A 23,610-nucleotide genomic window follows, 5' to 3' on the forward strand; every position below is an offset into this window, starting at 1 on the left:
CAAACCCTAGGGTACAAATTTGTAGAAGAATTGGCACCACAAAAGTCATTTGTGGGCTAAGTACCCAAGAGGTGAGTTTTGCACCCAAGCTTGTGGGTGTGAAACTAAGCATGGATTTGATGATTTGATACTTGGAGAATATGGGGCACCCTTAATGGAGCAAGGGGCTGCCAAGAACACCAAGAGAGCCCTTGTCGTTTGTGAGAAAATAATTTTATGTGTCAAGTGTGGGTTTGTAACAAAGTTTTCAAGTCGTCCTAGACTTAGAAGGTGCCTTTAAGGCTAGTCGATATACCCCAAGGATACATATAAATAGAAAGGAGGAGCATCCTCATTTAACACATCCAAAGAGCACAACATCACAAGAGAAGCACTCTGAGTTGGCCACATATGATTGGAAGCTTAGCCAAAGGAGAGAAGGGACTGTTTAGTGTCTTCTTCAGATTGGTTGGAGGGTCGAGTTTGATAAGGAGCAGGTTGAGGGCAAGAGGAACAAGTCTGGGCTAATTTTGTGTATGGTTTATGTTGTTATTTTTTGTTGGCAAGCCGTCCAAGGTTCTGTGCTTTTACAAGAGGGACCGAGCCCTAGTTTAGGGCTGGTCTGTGTTATAAAATTGCTAGAACGGCAGTTCAAGAGGGCAAGATAACAACACAGGAAGGGAGGAGCCTAGACAAGGAGAGAGTGAAGTTTTATAAGGTGATTTGGGCCAGCATTGGAGGGCTGACGTGGACTGTTAGTAAGCCCTAACCAGGGCCAATAAGGAGAAGAGTTGCAAAAGGTATGTTTGTATTTCTCCATGGTTGATGTTGTTTGCTAGTGGATGAGTAGTCCAGTTTGGACAGTTTGGTGTTGGCATCTTAAGGACAAAAAGGGAGGACTGTAGTATGTGTCAAATCAGCCCTAGATCATCCTGTTAAGAAGGATTCTAACAGTTGTAAGAAGGGCAGACTTGGTGAAGCCAAAGGGACTATTTCTTGAAGGAATAAGGGCACCCAAGAAGGCTTATGAACGGGCCCTAAGTTTATTGTTGGAGAAGGACACTCTATAGTGATAGAGGGCAGCCTCCATGCCCTAAGTTTGTCTTCATTGAAGTAGCACAGGAAGGCAGAAGTGGGAAGAATGTGACGTCCCAAAGTGTTGTATTCTTGAAGGACTAAGGAACAACAAGTGGGCAGTTGATGAAGACCCTATGTGTTGACTCGTTGATGAACTAATGATCAGCTAGAGGGTGGGCAGTTGGTGAGCCATGTTTAGTGACCTAAAGGAGAGGATTCATTGATAAAAGCAAATTGGTGTTGCTACAGATTGGGAGCAGAAGGACCAGCGGTTGTGTTTAGGGTACATGGACCAAAAAGAGCTGAGTTCGGCTAAGGTCAGTTGGTATCTCGTTTAGGGTAGATTGGTGGTCATAGTGGTTGACACCAAACCCTAGTTTGTATTCTTATATCAATGATTGTATGAGGGCCATGATCCCTAGTACGGGAGCCCTAGGTTTGATTAATATAACGAAGTTGGGTTTAAAATTTGTAAAAAGTTGTCTATTGTGCACTAGTTGATTTACTATTGTGTTTATTCCGCTGTGCAATGTAGTCATGTTGTGGTATTTGAGTTGGTTACATCATAGATTCTAAGACTCTAACATAGATAGTGCTGGTCTTCTGGCACTATCTCTACCTCTCTGCTATGCACTCATTGCCCCTTGTTGCAACTCTGATCACTAGTTCGATTTCTCTTAGCAAACCCTGCTCTAGAAAATCGAACTGACTAATCAATCTGGTGTGTCTCCAACTGACCCTCAAGCCTCCTCTTATACTTTTTCTATTGAGTCTTCAACGGCCGAGATTACATCTCTAATCAATGACTAAGATTAGATTTGGCTTGATCCATGTCATTTAGAACCTTCTCACCCAATTTTATATTAATACCCATTAATATTTTTATTTTCCTAAGTTTAGACTTAGGAACCCATTAAAAATATTAATTATTTTAATATCTCCTTAACAGGGTGGAATTTCTCCAAACCATTTCTGGGTCTTGGAGATCTCATATGCTTTAGCCTCTCTACCAATTTTCATGGCTAGAGCACAACTGATGCTACCCCAAATCAACAGCATTGTACTAGTTGGACACACCCTGCAAACACTCGACCCTTGCTCCTACTTCCTTGCGTTGCGACGGCCCTATTTCCTTGCACACAGGTCTCCCTATTTCCTAGTGTAGAGGCTCCTATTCTTTAGGTTTGGCTCCTATTTCCTAGCGCAGAAATTGCCCTATTTCCTAGCACAATTATGCCACAAGAAAGGCTCTCTTCAATGCTACGTATTGCCTCCTCCAAGATACATTGCCACAACAAAGATCTCTCATACACAAACTCGTGCATACAATAATGAATACAATTTGTGCCTTCATCCTCCTTTTATCAATTCAACCCATGCTAAAAAAATTCAAATCCGAGATTCCAGTGGCTAGTTATAGCTTGGTCAAATTTGGTCAAGTGTCTGAATCTTACGAATCAGCCACGATTCGACCTAATTCAAATCCTAAATTCGGGACATATCGTGTCCTAACGGGACACACTCGAATCCGGGTCATGTCCCGTTAGGACACAACATGTCCCGAAAACCGGATTCGAATTCGGCGAAAAGAAACCTATAAATTCAAGTTGGGTGTGACCCCGGTGATTATCAAACATCCTGGTTCTACGCAGTGTTTTCAAAACCGTTTTAAAAAACCGGTTACCGCTCTAACTGACCGGTTAGCAAGGTCGCCGGTCTAGACCGGCCAAAAAACCCGGTTGGAAGGCCCCCTTCGCCCAGTTTTTGCCCTCACCGGTGAAAAACCAGCCGGTTTAGGACGGAACCGGCCGGTTTGTATCAAACCGGCCGGTTCCGTCCTAAACCGGCCGGTTTTAGGCATGCTCTTCAAACAAAACAGTTTGTACTTTGAACTCAGTAACAGCTAACGCCTTTTTCTGCTTTGGTAGAGAAGCTTCAGCTGCTTGAAGTAACAGGTTCGCAGCTGAAATCCCTTGACTTGAACCCACTCTGTAACATTAGAACAGTTCACGTTTAAATGTTGTAAACCACCATAACTGGTGTCGGCTAGATAATGCATCCAATCCATTAAAATAATCAGATAACTTTGCCGTGAAGCACTCAACTAAAAATGATGCATGAGGCCAGACTATAGGACCATTAAGTACGTGTTTACTGATCATATAAAATACCACTGGTTAGAAGGCTGTCAAGGTTTACAAGATGTACATGCAGTTCTCAAGGTAACTCTATTTTATAGCATGAGGATTGTGATGAATGTGCTTCTAACTTTCTCGGTACAAAATCTACTAGTGCCCTCAAATGGTAAGTCTATCAGGATTGGGAAGAGTGACAATCCTTGTTGGTAAGGTTTATGCTTCGTTAATACATTTTACCGACCTTGAATCTGAGGCTAAATCAAAAAGATCACAACGTTCATTGATATCACACCCCAGTGATCCTATCTTTGTGCTTGAGTTATGATTTTGTATTTATGACCACACTATGATTAATGACACTGTCAAAAAGCCACAAGATGAAACAGATTCATGCAACCAACTTCTTGAACAATGGATACCAAAGTTCTGTTAAAATTGGCCAAGGCGATTTAAGATTCAGGAACCTCCCAGTGATTTAATTAGAAAGACAGCCAACTTCCAAGGTTTTGCAGCAAGAATTTCACAAAATTGCCTTTTATCGGAACTCCCATGCACAAACTTGAGTTTCAGATTACATTTCAGTTGGTTTTTATAAGACTGATAAGAAATTGCACAGAAAGCTTTTCTGATTAGGTCAATTGCCAATCTTGGAAATCATCAAAGACAACCATTTATGTAGATATGTGATGTAAGCTCAACAGTTCAACATGAAACTTTGTAATCAACAGATCAAACTTCCTCTTAAGCTGGTGTTCCCCCAAATCCCAAGTGCCCACAATTATGCTTGTTTTTGTACAATTTTGAAATAAAACACCCCATGTGACTCCATATTCCTTTGGAATGTCCTCCCTCAAGCATTCTCACCTTGTCCCAGTAATTGAAAGCTTAAAATGTCATGTACATCTTCAGAATTACGAGTGACTTTTTTATTTGTAACATTTCTCCCTTTGCACTTAAAATGCCTTAGCATTTTTTTATGGTTGCTTTAACATCACATTACCGGTCCTTGCCAGACAGACGGTAAACTTCAAATCTAGGAAAGGTTTCGTTTCCACTTCTATTGTCATTGGTGGCATTGATACTGAGGTTGCAAATCAGGCTGAGGCATCCTCAGACTCTGAACCAGATGATGTCTATGTAGCTCCTGATGATGATCCTGTGTCTAGTAGTGGTGATGAACTTGATGATTGATCATGTGTACACTGTAGACTTGTAGTAGGACTGTAGGCCAATGGCCTCATAGCTTGCAACATTGTTTTTGGACTTTATAGGCCATTTAGAGCCTCATTTCTTATGTATTTTGCTATTTTGTCGATGATATGTATTGTACTCGGTGCCATTTTGATATATTCACCTTTACATGGTATATATATGAGCAAACTTTGCATATTTTGTCTCTATTGGCTTGGAATCATGGTTTTACATCTTAAAAATAGTTTTGTTTCATTAAAAATTAATTATTTAATGTTTTTTTTAAAACCGGTTCGTTTAGACCAAACCAGTCCCGGTTAGACCGGTTTCGGTCGGTAAACCGGTTCATTAGGTGGACTGGTCCGGTCACCGGTTCCGGTTTTAAAAACATTGGTTCTACGTCCTTGCCTATCACATCATAGAGATCAATGCTTACACCACTAAAGTTTATAACTTTTGTCAACATAACAAGTCCTGTTATATCATCTAGATGAAGGCTAGCAGTTTCACAAGCATCTCCAGACACATATGTTGCATATTTTGTTTGGAGCACTCAAAGGACAAGAATGCTTTGAGACTGACAGTTGCTTTCAACCCCCAAGTTTGTACTACAAGTCTCTGTTGCCTGCTCAAATGCAACAATAAGATTTTTTATTTTAACATGGAGACCAAGCAGCAGCCTTTCCACCATATTGGCAATCATCTTAACCCCATCTTGAACACCAAGATAGGTGGAACCCCCATTTGCATGGATACCACAGCCCTCTACCTGCTCTAAATTCCGCTAAGAAGGAGACGCACTGGGGTACACTTCTGAAGTAGAACATTCTTCAAAACTATTGGATGTTTTGAACTCAATTCATGGAACAAGAACCAGTGCAAAGTCCTCCACATTAATCTCACACTTTTCAACTGCTAGTGCTTTCCAAGGTATTTTGATTGATATGCTGGTAATAAATCCTTCGTTGATAATCACCGGTGTCACACCCAACTGGCATAAATCAATGAATCCTAAATTCTAAATTCTAAAACCGGATTCGAATCCGGCGAAAAGGAACTTATAAATTCAAGGATGCTATAATGTTACTAACTTACTTTATAAACAATAAAACTAACATTTAGATGAAGATCTATGTTTGAAATCAATGAACTTGTATCATTAATGAGAATTTGTGTAAGAAATATCTAATTTTTAATATATATATATATATATATATATCTATATATATATATATATTAATAAAATAATATATAACGAATCCTACGTGTCCTGTTCCAGGGGGTCAATGTGTCTGAATCCGACACTCGAATCCCCGTATCGCACGAATCCCGAATCCCCGTGTCAGGTTACTTAGATCAAAAGTGATCAGAATAGAGGGATGAAGAATACCCAGGTGTCAAATTTTACAGAGAACCAACATAGGGGCAAGACAATGTAGCATATAGGGTGATGACGTGGTAACACTCTGACTGATGTAGCAAAACAAAGATATACCCAGTACTGTTTAGGAATGCAGAACAAAACCTAGGTTCCAAAATTGCCAAATCATCTAAGACATTAAAGATCCATTGATACAGTGACTAAATCAAATTACTAGGGGGAAGGTTAAAAAGAAGTCAAGTCTAACTAGCAATTAGGGTCAAAATAGCCATAAAAGATGATTCAACTAGCCGTTATACTCCCCAAGAACTGAGAAGTTAAGGGATGGACCAAAAAATTTAGCAGTTAAAACAAATTATTCTTCAAAGGGACCAAGTCAAAGCCACCAAAGCAATTTGCACAACATTTTATGAGCAAGTCAAGTTGGAATATGGATGAAGCAAGGTGAACATTGGGGAACAAAGGAAACTATATTGACCATTGACCACCAAAACCACTTTCAAAGGGAATTCATGGGATTCTTTAAGGAAATTAAGTCAAGTCGACCCCTTGAGAGAATAATTAAATTATTTTTGTAATATTTTCAAGAATTAAACATTGTTAAATCCCAACATGTGGAAGACTAGCAATATTTTATTATGGAGAATCCCACTCGCCATTAGAAATTTTTCTATGAGGACTAAGCTCTCCTCGTTTGTATTGTTGTTGTTGTTTATTGAGACAAGTGCTATCACAATAAAGAGCTCATATTTTGTGAACTGTTGTGTAATTTATTTTGTACATTGGTGGAGTGGTTTTTGTTTTTACTTTTCTTCTTGATATATTATTTGTGCATAATAATTCTAACTTGTTTATTATGGTTAATAGAGCTATTCCAAGACTAACAATTTTTGCCATTAAGGAACTAACTACTTATGTGGAAAAAATCAATTAGGGGGCAACCCCAATTGAGTTTCTTGATTTTGTAGTTAAGTCAATCCAAGCGTTTGAACCATCTCGTTGAGGAAGCTTCATTTCGTCTTCCGAACTTTGTATTCTACTACACACAAAAGTTCAAGGTTGGAGATGCCACTCCAAGAAGAAACCGCTCGTAGGAAAGCTCAAAAGTCACCAAGAAGGATTAAGCAATAGTGAGGGTGACTTCCATTCCAAACTAAACTCACACCCTTGGAAAAATCCATCTATATCAACTTAAAGAAGTATTGACTTCAAACTCGAGCAGAAGGTGAGATCCAAAAGGCACAGGTATATCAAAATAACCATCTATTTTCAAAAATCTAAAAACTTATTTTATTTTTCTGCAGTGAGAGTAGGATATCAGCTTGTTGATTTCTCTTGTTTTTATCAATGTTGCATTAATCGTTATCGGGATAATATCGGTGCAAGGAAAAAATCGGAAAAAATTGTAATTATCGGGAAATAATCCGAAATAATCGAGAAAAAAATCGTTTGGTACAAAAATATTCATTTTTTTTTCATTTTTTTCAATTTTTTTAATATCTAAACCATCTACAACATAAAATAAATACATTGACACATAAATATGATAAAAAGAACTAATATATAAGATGTTTAATATCACTTCTAATGCTAAAATCACACATAACATTGAATCATGTCCTGAATAGTAAGTCCTGACTCCTGAGTCCCAACTCAGCCTCAAAATATCAACAAAAAATATAATAATGTATCTCATCATGTTATAATGTCATATACAATAAAATAAAGAAAATAACTAACGTCTAATCCTATTGATTTCCTCTGCCCCTCTTGCGAGGAAATGCCACAGCTTTCCCTTTCCCTCTAGATGTAGATGTCAGTGCTGATGGAGTTGGCAGTGGAGTCTATTGTGCTCTAGAAGCTGAAGAACTAGAAGTAGGAGCTATAGGAGGTAGACCACGTCCTCTACTAGTGGCAAGGGTAGCCTGGGCAGGTGGTGTCACCTAGAAACATTACAATCTCCCAATCCTGAAATCTTGAAAAACTGATAAGTCTGCTGGATTTTGAATGAAATCTAAAATTCTACTTTCTCCATATGAAATCCAATGAGGCCGGAACCACTCTCAAACATCCTGAGTCATTTCATGGTAATGTTAAAGTTTAAGTAAAAGGATGAAAATGTTCATTTTCATCCGTTTACTTTAAGAATTTAACATTACCATGAATAGCATATCAATACTAGGGCCTAGACTTGATCATTAGGCTGCCCCACTCAAAAATTATTTGTTTCTTTCCAAAAAAATTGCATTTCAAACATTTAGCATCCCTTATAAAACCGCGCTGCCCCGATCCTCAGCAATAAATTGGGAAAAAATCTTGATTTTTTCAAATTTTCGCGATTTTTCCGAAAATATCGGGTATAAAAAAAAATCTGCGATTATTACTCGCGATAATATCGGCTTCGGGAAAAAATCGCGATATTATTGCAATTTTCACAACACTGGTTTTTATCTTTTAGCAAATTAAAATCTTGGTGATAATTGATTTAATTGATAGATTTTAAAATAGCGTAAAAAATTCCATTACACACTATTTTACGCCTATATCTAGCCATTTGTTTGTGCAAATTTGAAGATTAAGCTATTGTACCAGAGCGGTCTGCACAAATTACAGTAAATTCTACAGTTAACCAAGTAAGTAGCCTCACTCTAAAACCTTGCTATTCACTCTAAAAATTTTAAAAAGCATTATTTTGATTATTTAGAGTAATTTTATTTAATTTCCAGTAATAAATAATTGCATATTTTAAATCTGGAAATTTCTGGGTGCTTAAACACATAAATCTTACACCCATAAATCTAAAATTTAATTTTCAGTCAAATTTTAGTAGAGAAGAGGCCCCAAAAGCCTCTATGTTAACCCTCTAACCTTTCCACCCACTAGACTAACTCTCTAGAAGTGTTTAGACACTTGTAGGGTGGCTCTAAGAGTAAATCAAATTGTCGTCCCTGTATTTTAGGCAGATTATATAGTCTGTCACACAGGACAGCAACCTGCTTTAAGTCATATCTCCTTAACCAGTCACCCAAAATAAAAGATAACATTATTTCTGGTTAGAATTTTCAGTGTAGATGAAAATCCATAGGTTGTATGCTATATGTTTGATGAATTTTGGGTACAGATATCTGCTGTTTATGTTTTTACTATTACAGTGACATCTTTATAGCTAGGCAGAAAGTACTGGTCTTGTGCCGGAGTTGTTGAGGATAATTTTGAGATTCCTCCCTTGGTTGTTTAAGGGGTGTTGAGCCTAAATAGCGAGGGCTTGGGAGTTGGGCCGATGTGATATTGGATCCCTACCCTGTGTGTGCCCATCTAACAGGTTGTCAGCACCTTAGCAATACTGCTAATTTGATCGGTAACAGGCCTAAAGTCATGATTGTGTCTGCCCACACTTCTATAAGTGTTCGTACGTAACACTCTTTATGTTTCTTTGCTTTGTAAATTCTTTTTCTTTTTTAGGGAAACAGCCTATTGGACTTAAAAACACTGCTAAACTTTGGCCTAATCCTTAAGCATTTTTATTTTTTATTAGCAAAGATGAGGGTGCTAGTACTAATCCAAAGCAATTATAGTAAGTCCAGCCAAAATTGCTCACAAGGATATGGACATGTATCCAATGTAATCGACCATTTTAACTAGCGAAGACTGGACCTTGAAGAAGCCACACTTGACAATTATTGCCCGAAGGCTACAACAATAATTGGCACAAGGCCCAAGAAGGCACTAAGGCAGCAACTAGAACGTACAAGCCCCGAGAAAGGCAGCTAAACCACAATAGCCACATCTGGCAAACCCCATGCAAGGGATTTGAACCTTGGCATCTTCATAATAACCACTGCAAGGTGCCATTAGTGATTAGACCAAAGCCCAATGGACCAATTTGCTTTGTAAATTCTATTTGCATCTACTACATCTAAAAGCAATAAAGACATCATACAAAACAGTTCACAGCTATGGAAAACAGTAGCTCTTCTAGTTTTCCTCTACAACAATTGCCTAACAAAGTGTCTCCTGACTTGCAAAGAAACAAATATCGTCAGCTGCATCAATCATTGTATTGGTTCTATCGTCATGAATCGTGATAGGAGCCAACTCCACAAGAGGATGTACTCATTCAATACAATTAGTCAAAATTTTGAACATAGAAGTTTCCCCTCCAAACTTTGTAACACCCAAATTAGCCGAGAGTGATGAAATTGTGTGCCCATGCCTCTAGGCCTCTATAGGTGGTTGTGGTTGACAATCCTCATGTTACTTTTCTTTGTAAATTCTATTCGGATCTTGTTAACTCTTAACGTGATCGGAGATATCAAACAAGACTGTTTATCAACTACAGGAAACAGTTGTTTTTGTTATTTTATTCTACTATGATGACCTAACAGTGCCATTGGACTTGCAAACAAACAGATGAAGGGCATAAATGAACAGAGAATAGGTGAGACAAGCAGTTTCTTTTCATTAATTTTGCAGTACTGAAGAGGGAGTTTGTTGACAACAGGAAAGCAATTCAATGCCACAAACTACTCGCAAAAGGTAATTACAATTGACAAATAATTATTGTCCACAAGACTCACAAAAGGTAATTACAATTGATAAATAATTATTGTCCACAAGATGTTGTTGCAACAAGACCATGAGCCACTTTCATTGACTGATAAAAAAATCATGCTTAGTTCAATTATTCTAAAATATAATTATTCAACAGCTTTCAAATGTGTTGTGTCCAAGATCCCGTCAAGAATAATTCGTTATTTGGCAAATAGAAATCACCAGCGATAATTCTATATTCCATTGTAATACCATGCCGTAGGGGGTTGACAGCTAAAACCATGCTAACTACTCATATAATCTTGCAGCCTGGATCCTTCCTTTCTAGAATATAATGGGCTGCTATGGTGTACAGCCATCCATAGTGTGACTGTACTAAGAGGTACCAAATTAATATATAAAATGTATCTTCAGGAACAGAAAAATCAATTTCATGAAGTTGGTTGCAAGTTGCAATTAAAATATCGGAAACCACTCTTACTTAATTCATCAGTGTCATTTTGTGTTCATACCAACTCGTCTTAAGGTGCCCTAAGGAGACCAAGTCCGTATAATGTAACCTCATGCAAATGAGGCCCCAAAACATGTACACGGGTCTCCCGAATTTCTACACTCACAATTTTCCCAACATAAAATGGGCCCAAGCCCCTCTTCAGGGCATGCAGCAACAGGCTAACGGACTTTTACGGTTCACCCTTCTTTTTGAGTTGCATAATGCTTATCAGGAAGGGTGATTTGGAGGGTGCCCCGGGTCCCAAGAACCACTATGAGCAAAATCACAAAGGATTAGACCATGATGATTGGGTATTCATAGTGGCTGGTGCCAACCTGCAAATGCACAGAGAGATGGAGTGCCTACTAAGCATAGAGTCACATTTAGGTCGCCAGCTCAAAATCAAAAAAATAGAATGCATTGCTTCGCCTCAAAAATCCTCAAAAACTAGCAATCTACAATCTGAATTTGGGAGGTATTTACACAACTATGATAATAGCCATTTCTACAGCTGCTCCATGCATTATTTACATTACCAAGTTATAACCACTTCCCACATACGATTATGTTGATTTCATAGAAAGCTTTCAATCTATGCCACTGTTTGCCAAAACTTGCTACAATGCAATACTCTTTCTTGCAAGTGAAGGAGAATCCATTTATATGGAATGTACCTTAATCATGTTATTATAAGCTATTCTTAGTGGAATTACGGTGAAATAAGGCTCCAGGAAGTACCCATTAATGGGATGAAAAAAAAAAAATTCCATATATCGGATTAGAACGAAAACAATTCAAATTTAAGGGGAAAATCAATGCTAACCTCAGGAACCCAGAACTTGTGGACAGTTCCTCTCTGTCTGTCATGGACTGTAACCAGATGCTTTGGGACTTGAGGTAAAGTTGCGGACTGCTCATTTGAATTGGAATGAGTCCTATATTCCTGAAGTGCTGCACTGGTTCTGCATGTATTTCGACTGATAACTTTTTTGCTTTGAATTAAGTGAGTTTTTTCGATCGTAAGTTTGGTAGAAACCCAATTGCAGGAGACCTGCTTGAGTCCTGCCACTGCCATTCTCATCAAATTCGCCTACGCCCAACTTACACGATAACAAATAAATACAAATAAATAATATTATCCTCTGATGGTCGCTCAATTGGCATTTACATGGACTCTTGGAGGACGGGCATTGTGGTATCTCTCCAATTTTTTTTAAATAAATTTAAATAATTATTTAATAAAATGATATTTTAAGGTTTAAGGTTTATGAAATTAAAAATAGTTTATGGGATTATTAATTTTTTATTTTTCATTTTTTTAATTCAAACATTTTCTTATTTAAATTGAGATGAGTTGGTTCAACATTCCAACAATCACCTCGTTGAAAAGACAATGTCAAGAAACTCATGTTAACATATTGCCATAACTCTCTATGATGTCTTTGAATGCATCACATTCCAAACTGAAATGTTTTTCCGATTCCACTGCCCAGACGTGCAAAATGTACACACTCGTTCTTCCCAAGCTCCTTTAGGCCTTTTCCACCATCCCATTTCACACCGAAGTTGATGCGAGTTGGTCCTTAATTGAGCAATAAGAACCTTTGCCCTCCTACGAAACTTCTCCCTAACAAAATTATTTAGCTCCTTGCTATTTGTGGGACAATCATTGAAGTAGATATTCAATTTTTGCATCCATGTGTTGTTTTGTTTCATCCATGTTTTCTTTCTTTCATTCATGCCTTCATTGAAGATAACATTAGGCCATCTACCTACTCCCATTTGCTCAATTCCTTTTAGATATCTTATGCGCCACACCATAGTAATTGCTTCAATGGGAGTTGCTCCTGTTTCACTCAACATTATCTATAAGGCACCAAACTTTTTATTTTGAACTTGCTCATGATCAAGCGTTTTTGGATTTTCTCAATTTGTTTCCATTTTGAAACGGGGATGCCGCTAGCCTACAATTCACACCCATATAGTATCACTAAACAAAATAGGAGTCCAAAAAGAACTTTAATCGTTTTTCAATCCCATAACTCTACCTCTCTACATCTCTTTTGAAGAGCATAGAATGTTTTCCACCCTCCTAAAATTATCTTATTTCTGCAGTCCTCCCAATTAATTTTGTTGTTGAAATCAATCCCCAAGTACTTGTACTCATTTACTTCTTCAAGAATGTTACCTTCAAAGAAGAAAGTATGTTGGCTCTCCTTTTTATAAGAGAAAATCATTATTTTGGTCTTGCTAGTATTGACTTGCATCCCCATTGCTCTACAAAAATGCTCAAGGGCTTAATAAAATGAAGAGGAGACATTTATTTCTCACATGGTTATATTGTAATGATTTGATAGTCAAAATGTTTTGACTTTCATATAGTTTTCAAAATTTTAAAAAGATTTTATAAAGTAAAAAAATAATTATTAAATTGAATATTTTAAAAATAAAAAATGATTTTTGAAATTTGAATTTATATTTTTTTATTAGTTCATATAGACTTAATGACTAATTTTATAGGGTTATAGATAGAATTTGTTTAAAAATTATTTTAAAAATAAAACATCAAAAACATTATATATGTCACTAAGTGTCATAATAGTACACATTTCAAATCTCAATATTTATGAAAAAACAGTACACACATCAAATCTCAATATTTATGAAAATTTCATTTCTAAGTAAGTGTGTCAAACTCATGTTTGACTTTTAATTAATGTGTAATTTTTTAAAATAATTTACAAAGTTTGTTCAAGTTTTTGAAAAATTTTAACAATCACGTTTTATTTTATGATTTTTTTTTAGTGATATATGTGTGTGTGTGTGTGTGTTTTGAAATTACTTTATATATAGATTCATTTTTATATATAATATTAACATATATAATCTACTTAATATAAAAAAAAAAAAAAACATCTAAAATTATTATGTTTTTTTTTTTTGACAATAACGGTTATATTTTTATTAAGGGCGGCAAAATGGCTGCCGCAGGCTCTTACATTGCAGCATAGACAGAGAAGGGATTCTCATGGGTAGCTGTTTTAACTTGCTGTCAACGAGATCAGAAGACAGAGCACCGAGCAGGATCATCACAATTTTAAGATAATACCAGTGACCAGGATCAGATCAGGAACAGTTGTTTGTTCGCTTCGCCAAGAAGGGTGTCCCACAGAGATGATTGTTCCGCATAGATGAATGTTCCGCATAGATGCCAGAGGACTTCCCTGGGCCTTCTCTGGACGAGCAAACATAAGCGGGCCTGTGCTAACGTTGAATCCGCGAATACTTTGGATAAAATGCTTGTGGGATGGAGAAGCTCCAACGCCCAAAACTGCAACCCTCGGATATACAAGTCAAATTGCCGCCTTTCGGAGATGAAGACTTTAAGATTGATGTAAACGGTATTCAGGTGTGAGAACAGAGCAGGTTCTAATCTGGAGCTTATAAGACATCTTGTTGGTCGGTTGTAGGCGTTTTGAACCTAAAGCTCTGACAGGAGACAGAGTCCATTGACGGAAGACTGTCTGAAGATGAAAAAGGCCTGAGATCATAATTTTAACCAGATTGATAATACACTGAGGAGAGATCCCGGATATCAGAGGAAAGAGGAGAAGAGTATTAACCCTTGGCGCAATTAGGAACAGAGGTCCGATCAGCAGAAACATCAGGGAATGGAACAGGAGGATTCCATCGAGTTGACCACCAGAGATCTTCGATTACAGAGGGAGCCCAGATTGGCCTCCATATCAGCTTGAGAGTTCAGCTTTCTTAATATGTGGTAGAAGGATATTTTACTGAACTTGGCCAATAAGAGCTGGATTTTTTTAATAACAGTGGCTAATTGAACCTGATGGGGAGTCTTATGAGAGGTCATTGCCTGGATGATGAGTCTAGAATCTCCAAATACACAGAGAGAGAGGATATTTCGATTGATCGCCAGATTCAGCCCCTGCCATAGTGTGAGAGCCTCCGCTCTGTTATTGGATTCGATGCCCAGACCCCAGTGGAACCGCATTTCCGTTGAACCTCCAGGACTCAGAAGAACCCCACCACTGCCAGCAAGCCCAGGGTTTCCCTTAGAAGCCCCATCAAAGAATAAACAGTGGTCATTTAGGGCTAATCTCCACTTGATGAACTCCAGTTCCTCCATCCTAATCTCCTAGTTGGCATGGGCAAGTGCAGGAGGAATGGACCTTTCCTTCAGATTCGGAACCAGTTCTTGAAGCCATTGCTCCTCTTCTTTGACCAGTCTCATTTCATTCCTTGAAGTAGTATTGGCTTCCAAAGCCTCGCCTAGCAAAGCTTTGATTTTAGAAATAACTCTTGTAGAATTGCAGCTTTCTCCTCTGAAAATTCTATTATTCCTCTCCAACCACAGCTTCCAGCAGATAAATTTAGGGATCCACATCCAACTTGTTTTGAGAAGACTTTTTTTTTCAGGCAAAAGGGAGATAGGTTGGCCCAAGTTCGGTGCAGAGAAGGAATGCTGTCTGGGAGATCAAGATTTGTTGGTAACCTCAGAACTCCCCTCCAGACTACCAAAGCAACAGCAGATGATTGACATTTTCTTCATCAGACAAACAAAGGGGGCATCTGGAAGACCCTTCCATCCCTCTTCTTCTCAAATTATCTCTGGTGAGAATGCTATTGTGCGCAACAGTCCAACAGAAAAAGTCAATTTTAGGGAGAGAGGGGAAATCCCAAACAAATTTCCATTGAGCTGGGTCAGGAGGAGCATAAGGGACAGCCATCAATCTTTTATAACCTTCGGCAGCAGTGTAAGAACCTGAAAGGGAGCCCCAGCCTCTTTTGTCTTTAGAGGTGGCCTTTGAAGGAGATTTGCCCTGAAGCATATCTAGCAATAGAGAAGCTTCCCCCTGCATCATAAGAGGAACCTCCCCCAGATTCCAACAGTCCCAGAGTCTATCTGGGTCATTCTTCTAGATAGATATATCCCACAGGGTGTGCAAATTGGAGGACTGAAGCCAAGCTTTGATATTTGTTAGACCATCCACTTGATTCAAAGGTTGATCACCCAGAATCGAGTCTTCCCATATTTTGATCTTTCTCCCATTACCAGGGATCCAGTAAAGATGATGGCTGAATTGTTCCATAGCAGAGCTGCAAAGATTGAAGATCGGAGATCCTTTTGAGGATCTTGGAGGCTTATCCAGGCATCTCAATCATTGCCCTTGGAAGTATTTCTTCCATATGACTCTTTTGCTCCAGCTAGAGTTTCCGGAGACTAAATTCCACAAGATTTTGGATCCCAAAGCAAGATTTTGAGCAGCCAAGTTACGCAGGTGGAGGCCGCCTTCCAGAAGAGGTCTCTTGAGAGTCTCCCAGTTCACTAAATGGAGCCTTCTGTCGTTGTTGTTCCCACCTTCCCACAGGAATCTTCTTAACAGACTGTCCATGTTGTTGAGAAAGGTTTTGGGGGCAAGGAGAACAGAGTGTTGATATAGAGGCATACTTATAAGAACCGACTTCATAAGGATGACTTTCCCTGCATTATTCAGCCAAGAGGCTCCCCAAGCTTGGATTCTGTTCTTTAACTTATCTAGCAGCGGCATCCAGTGAGCAAATTTGGGCTTGGATTTGAAGATTGGGATCCCAAGATATTTAAATGACTCCCAATTTCGAATTCCATCCATTTCTAATAGTCTTGCAATATCAGACAGCTCCTTGATTGAGCAGTTCCAGCCATAGATTGAGCATTTTCGGTAGTTAATTTTGCTGCCTGAGAGCAACCTGTAAATGTCCAGCTCCTTCTTGAAGGATCTGGCAGAGATTATGCTGGCTCCTCCAAGCAACAAAGTGTCATCTGCGAACTGTGCATGATTGATGTCCTTCACCTTGTGAGTCGTTCTGAGGCCAAGCAGGATTTGGATCTTCTGATTATGGTCAATCTGGAAACTGAGTATCGAGGCCTGAATAGCATATAGGAGTGGAGACAAGGGACATCCTTGTCTGAGGCCCCTAGAGGCTTGGAAGAAGTCAATTGAGCGGCCATTGACCAGTGGCGCGATCCATGGCGAGGCAATACAGGCATTCACCCAGTTTATGAAGGCTGTTGAAAAGCCGAACTTCTTCATCACATTGAACAAAAAATCATGTCTCACCCTATCAAATGCATTAGCCAGATCGAGCTTAATCACCATACCTTTCTCGTTTCTTTGGCAGCTAGAGTGGACCGCTTCTTGCACCAGCACAATGTTGTCCAATATCTTTCTTCCTTTTATGAATCCGCCTTGATTTTCAGGGATGATGGCTGGCAAAATATTCTTTAGCCTGTTGGCGATTATTTTGGAGACCAGCTTGTAACTTGAATTGCACAAGGATATGGGTCTAAATCTGCTGAATTCGGATGCGCCTTTCTCTTTAGGGATCAAAGCTAGAAAGGCTGAATTGATACCACCGCCCAGCTTAGCACAATTCTGGGACTTTCTGACCATTCTCAGTAAATCTTTTTTAATTATCAACCAGCAAGTCAAGAGAAACCTGACAGTGAACCCATCAGGGCCTGGGGCTTTATCAGGCTCCATGAGATCCAAAACATTCTTAAGCTCGTCCAAGCTAATCGGAGCAGTCAACATAGCATTGTCCGATTCCTTAACGCTCTTGGGAATTAAATCCATCGGGTAGGCATGAGGATCAATAGGGGTTTCTTCAGGAGCCGAATAAAGATCTTTGAAGAAGGAATAAGCAGCTCTCTTAATGCCATCGAAATCCTTAACCACCGTGTTTTGGTAATTTATCTCAGAAACTGATTTGAAGTGCTTTCTAGCTTCGGCTTGTTTGTGAAAGAAGCCGGTGTTTTTATCTCCGGACTTTAACCAGAGATTCCTTGACTTCTGTCTCCATAATTCTTCCTCCTCCCTGCTAGATCTGTGTACCTCTTTTTGCAGCTCGACTTCTTTTTGGAGATGATTTTGTGTAACAAGACTCTGCTCCATAGCTATTTGATGAGCAGCAAGACTGTTAAGAGATTCTTTTCTTTTGGCAGTGGGTGTTTCCAATTTTTTTGCCCACTCCTTAAGACTTCTTTTTAGTCCCCTGATTTTCTCTTCCCACACAAAGAATGGAGAACCATGGACAGGCCTATTCCAGGCTTCAGTAACCACCTCTTGGAATCCGTCTTGCTGAATCCACAAAGGACTGAAACGAAAAGGGATGGGACCTAAATTACCATCCTGAGAAATCTCAAGGAGGATGGGCTTATGATCAGAAGTGAGATTTGGTAGAATTTTAGAAGTGGCCATAAGACCGCATGTCAGGAAAGAAGAGTGGACTAGGAATCTATCCAAACGGGCAGCAATGTGGTTGGGGGCTAATCTTTTGTTGGACCAGGTGAATTTGCCTGAAGAAGGTTTAATATCCTCCAGATCCCAGCCCAGCATAATATCTTCAACCCATTCTCTGGCAGGGTCCCTGACAATGGAGCCTCCCTTTTTCTCGTCAAGAGCAAGGGTGACATTCAGATCCCCTGCAATGATGATATTTCCTGGATTTTGCTCTGAAAGAAAGGATTGAAGCGAGTTCCAACAAATTTTTTTCTCGCCTGGCAAAACAGGAGCATAAAGATTAAACATACTTACCTGCTGACCAGAATCTTTGTGAAGAAGCTGAGTGTAAAGCCAGTGGGGGCTACTTTTTTCTTGAATAAGATCATATATGGCGCTGTTCCAAAAGGTGGCTATTCCCCCAGAAGCGCCTCTTGCACTAACCGCTCTTCCTTGACCTTTTTGCCAAAAAACTTTACTGGATTGGAGGAGAAGAAGTTCCTCCAGCTTTGTCTCCTGGATGAGGAGGATTTCAGGCGAATATATTCTCACTATGTCTTTTAAGGCTTCCTCTTTCAGCCTGCTTCCTAATCCTCTACAATTCCAGGAGACGTATTTCATTATTTACTGACTTGAGGGGTTGAGGCTCCTTTTGGAGCCCTGTTACTCTTGCGCCCAGATCTGGTATTCATCATTCCTTTTAGGGTTTTTTGAGAGCCTTGAAGGACATCTAGATAAGTTTTTTCCTCTCTCTGTTTCTTCTTGGATTTCCGACCCCTAGTCGTTTTGATAGGAGTGACTTGCGAGTTATCAGTTTCGGAATCTCTCTCTTCTGATTCTTCCTCAGATTCGGAGGCGAGACTGATGTGCTCTTCGTTGCCTTCTTTACCCCTCTGACCCTCATCAACTGGTGGAACCGATGATTCGGCTTCAGTTTCTTTCACTTGCTTCAACTTGTTTCCGGTTTCCTCTTGTGTTTCCATGACATCCACCTTTTCTCCTGAGGAGGAGCCATCTATGGAAGCAGCAGTGGCCTTTGGAGTAGGGCGTGGCTTCCCCTGCGGAGCGGAGATATTCTGCCCTGGGGGCTTTGGAACAACCTTTCCCTTTTTAATTTCTTTCCATCCTTCCTCTTCAACCATGATCCCTGTTGGAGCTTTTGGGCAGTTTCGCTAAAAGTGTCCATGCTCATGACAGGTTCAGCATTTAAATGGCAACTGCTCGTAATCCAGCTTCTGATAATGCTGCCATTCTCCAACTGTGAGTTTGACCGCTTTTGGCAGGCCGGCTTCCAGATCGACTTCCACGCAGATTCTAGCGCAGGTATATTGGCCCTTGTGATCAACTTTGTCAATGAAACGACCCAGCCCATTTCCAATCTTCTGCAGGGATTGATAGCTCCAGCAGTGAATCGGAAGATTAGGAAGACGAACCCAGACCGGCGCCTCCTTAGGGACATCGACGGATGGATCGAAATCAGGGCTCCATTTATTGAGATACAGTCCTTGATTTCCCATAAAATACGGCCCATTTCTGAACACCAAATCACGATCTTCTTTGGATGTAAATTCAAAAATGAAGTAGCCTCGTCCCACAGCATAACAGATCACGTTATTTTTCAGCTGAGGCCTCCAGTTTCGCTGAATCCATTCGTCCGTGATTTTTGTGGAGGGCCAGCGGCCCATAAACTGCCCTACCAGGCCTCTATCATCCAGAGCTAGAGCGATTTTGATCGATTGTTCCTCTGGAAGAGCAATCTTAGGTATTTCTTCAAGTTTTTTTATGAACTTCGGCACTTCTGAAAACTGGCGTTTCTTCCCTTGCTGCTTTAAAAGACTGCGGAACGCTTCTTCAGAAGATGATGGAGGGGTGGGAGCGGCCTCCCCACCCCCAGGACCGCTCATGGTAGCGACTGGTCTCGATGGCGGCTGCAAACCTAGTTCAAACTCTGCAGAGCAGAGCAGAACGTGCGCGCGAATTAAATTTTAAATTATTATGTTACTACTTAAATAAAATATTATTAAGTTATAATGGAAATTTTTTAACAGAATCTCTTTTAAGTCTTACTACTAGGACTCCAATACTATTGCAACATCTACAAAAAAAAATAATAAAAAAATAAAAAATGAAAAAAATAAAAAATAAAAATAAAAAAAATCCAACATACACATTTGTGATTTTCTATCATTTACTATATCAATATAAAGATATTTTTGAAAATGCGATCTAAGTTCTTCCTATAAATTCTTGCTACATTTGAATCTCTTCCTAATGCAACTTCTTTAGATAGATGATTAACATTTGAGTTGAATTATATATATATATATATATATATATATGACAAAAATTATCAAAATTGTTTTTTACCTTCATAAATTGATTTCTAATTGGAACTAATATTATAGTCTCAATTTTACATTTATTGTCTATCTAATCTATTAATAATTAAAAGTCTCTCAATACTTATAAATATTTTTCTATTATTTTTTTCATAAAAATATAAAATGCCTAAAACTTGACTATTCCTTTACTAACAACATATTTCAAAATAATATAATGTAGTGATAAGAAAAATTAATATCCCCTCCATTATAAATCTTTATAGCTCTTTGGTATGCCCCTAAATCAATATGTATTTTCATAATTAATTATGTGTTCCAATAATATTACATAATGTTTTTCTTTCAAATATTTTTACCTACCTTTAATAGCTAGCTTGATTTTATGGGCAACTTGGTCATATAAGGCCTTGAAATATCAAGTTGTCAAATAATGCAAGGTAAAAACTTATAAGCATTTGTAGATGCATTACTTATTTAATAATGCATACAACAAACAAAAGTCAATTGATATCATTTGTTGTGTAAATTTTTGTTATAAATTATTTTAATGCAAAATAGAAATTTCGTTGCTTTAACTAAATACTTAAATCTTAACATTGTGAATTCAACTATAAAAATATCTCTACTTAAAAACTTTAACAATTTTATTTATTTTAATATTTTGAAATTTTGTTTTAATATTCTAAAATAGAAACATAAATTCAAAAGTTGAAGAAAATCTAAACTATTATAATGTCTCTTACAAAATGGAACCTTGCAAATCATAAGTTTTAATAATTAAAAAAATTTAAGATCTCTCTACATGAGTGCATGAGGAGAATTTGTATACTTCTGCTATCAATTATTTTTTGCATAAGAGGCAGGTACTAAACAGCAATGTTGCATACTAGACTTGTTTTTTCCTGTGAATGAATGGAGTAGTATATACTATTACTTTTTGCATAAGAGGCAAGTACTAAGAAGCAATAGTGCATATTAGACTTTTTTTCCTGTGAATGAATGGAGTACTATATACTATCAGAGATTAAAGTTAGAGAATGAGATTAAGTAGTATCTCATGTAAGATATTAAAGTTAGAGTATGAGATTAAGATTAGAGGTTAGTAAAAAGTATATGATTTTATTGTAGATCATTTTTATGATGAATATAAGGGAGATTGGCTTTCTTAAATATCCTCTTATATATGAGATTGAGATTGAAGTTAGATATTGCTAAACCAGCGTAGATTCATTTTAATTTTGGATTTACTAAAGGTCGAGAGGGATCAAATCTCTTTTCACTTTAAAATAGTTTTGCATCTTAAGAAATTTGATCCCTCTCAATACTTGGTAGATCGGGATCTAGGTGGGTTTAATTATTATTTATAATTAATTATACTTATTAATTTGGAGTTAAGTTTACTTATGAACCTCAATATAAATAATTTTTTTAATATAAAGTGAATCGTGTGAGAGGAAATCTTAGATAAAATATAATATTACAATATTATATGTTACCTAATATTTATTACCACCCCCACTTAATATAAAGTGGATAGGAGTGGGGGGAAATACTAATTAAAATGTAATATTATATTCCCCCTCACTTATGCTTATTTTATAGTTGAGTTTGCTTACTTTTAAACTTCAAATAAAAAGAAAAATTACAATAAGAAGTGGACTTGTTGAGAGAAATATTGGGCAAATATTTTACCCAATATAACAAATATTAGATAAAATGTAATAATTATATTTTTCCTAATATTTTCCCACCTCCCATTGTCTGCTAACATATCCATAAAAAAGTTTTACCTTTAGAGGCTACATGGATTCAATGCCATCATTTTCTACAGCAAATTATGTATCTAAATATAACATCAAACTAAGATGGATCTTGCCTCGTTTATTTTTCCCCTTAAATAGGTTATATTCCACATGAATACCATGGGTCAATACTAGATTCTTAAAACCACAGGTCAATACGAAGTGCCCGTTTTTTTTATTATTATTTAACTTTTACAGGGTTATTTTGATTTTGTTATTTTTATTTTATTTTCACCTAGTTAAAATATTGACATTATGTTAGGTTACACATTTCTAGGATACTATAGGCATGATATTTCAGCGAATTACATATATCCCTCATACTAAAAAGTATATATATATTTTTTTAATTTCAATTACTAGTATTTGATTTATGGCCAACATTGATTTTTAAAGTAACGTTACACACAACATATCTCACATATACATATATTAGCCGACACACACACATATTAATTATTTTAATGCAACGTTATGTGACAACATCTCCCTCATGTACTGGGTTGTGGAGCACATCTCGACGCAATAACAAATGATTTTATTGGAGATCACTTTGGTGATGAGGATAAGGGAGATTGGTTTTTTGGTAGATTTTTTGCTTAAACCATTTTTTTATCTTGGAAGATGGCCTAAAATTGCTTCAAATGGGTTAAGAGGTCATCTTCCTTAGACACAAGGACACAAAACAATCGCTTAAAACACAAAGACATTTGGAAAGAGTGGAAGTCAAACCCTTGTGAACCACTAGTAGATTATTTCAAGTGGTTAGCTTTTGTCTATACACAAAGATCTTGTTGCACATAAAGATCTTGAGATTGTATCAACGAAGGCTAGTTGATAACCCTACTTATTATAATCTTTTTCCTATCATGAATTTGTAAGTTGTGGAAGAAGAGAAGGAAGTAGAAGCAGAAGAGAAAGACAAAAAAGATATGACAGAGATATAGGCAAAAGAAGAAGGAGCAAATGAATTATAGGCGGAATCAAGTCACGAAAAGGCATATGAAGTAGAACAAAAAGTGCATACGCACTCGAAGTCCAGTAAATCATTCTCCTTTACTGAAGCTCCAAAAAAAGAATGCCCCAAATCCCTCCCATCTTGCCACAAGGGGAAGGAAAACTATTGGGACTTAAATGCTTACGAAGAAAAATGAATATTCAATTGGGATGTCAAGCAACTCCTGGCTTTCCCCCAATTACATGATGTGTTAGAGAATGTATGAGAATAAAAATGTTTTGGTTTTTAATTTACCTTTGTAATTAATTTGTTAGAATTTATACATTTACTCGAAAAAATGACATAAGAAGCCCTCGTAGGAAAATGTGTCCTCACACACACCATCTTAAGAAGGGAGGAAGGAATTCTACATAAT

At 37.7% G+C, this 23,610-nt stretch overlaps 1 protein-coding gene across 2 annotated transcripts in view; it reads right to left on the bottom strand.

Annotated features, from left to right (window-relative positions):
- FDC2 (2Fe-2S ferredoxin-like superfamily protein) overlaps window positions 1-11,964 on the bottom strand; it is a 267,848-nt gene extending 255,884 nt beyond the window's left edge. Inside the window, exon 1 of one of the 2 annotated variants that reach the window (XM_089456047.1) lies at window positions 11,634-11,964. In XM_089456047.1, coding sequence (XP_089312173.1) covers window positions 11,634-11,891 — 258 coding nt within the window. In that variant the 5' untranslated portion in view covers window positions 11,892-11,964. The remainder of the gene's footprint in view (window positions 1-11,633) is intronic. The other variant, XM_089456046.1, reaches the window with a different exon arrangement.
- Between the last annotated feature and the right edge of the window lie 11,646 nt (window positions 11,965-23,610).

The sequence above is a fragment of the Pinus tabuliformis genome, chromosome 7 (assembly GCF_031772625.1).
Source record: "Pinus tabuliformis cultivar Carrire ecotype Pingquan chromosome 7, CPIR1, whole genome shotgun sequence".
Lineage (NCBI taxonomy): Eukaryota > Viridiplantae > Streptophyta > Pinopsida > Pinales > Pinaceae > Pinus > Pinus tabuliformis.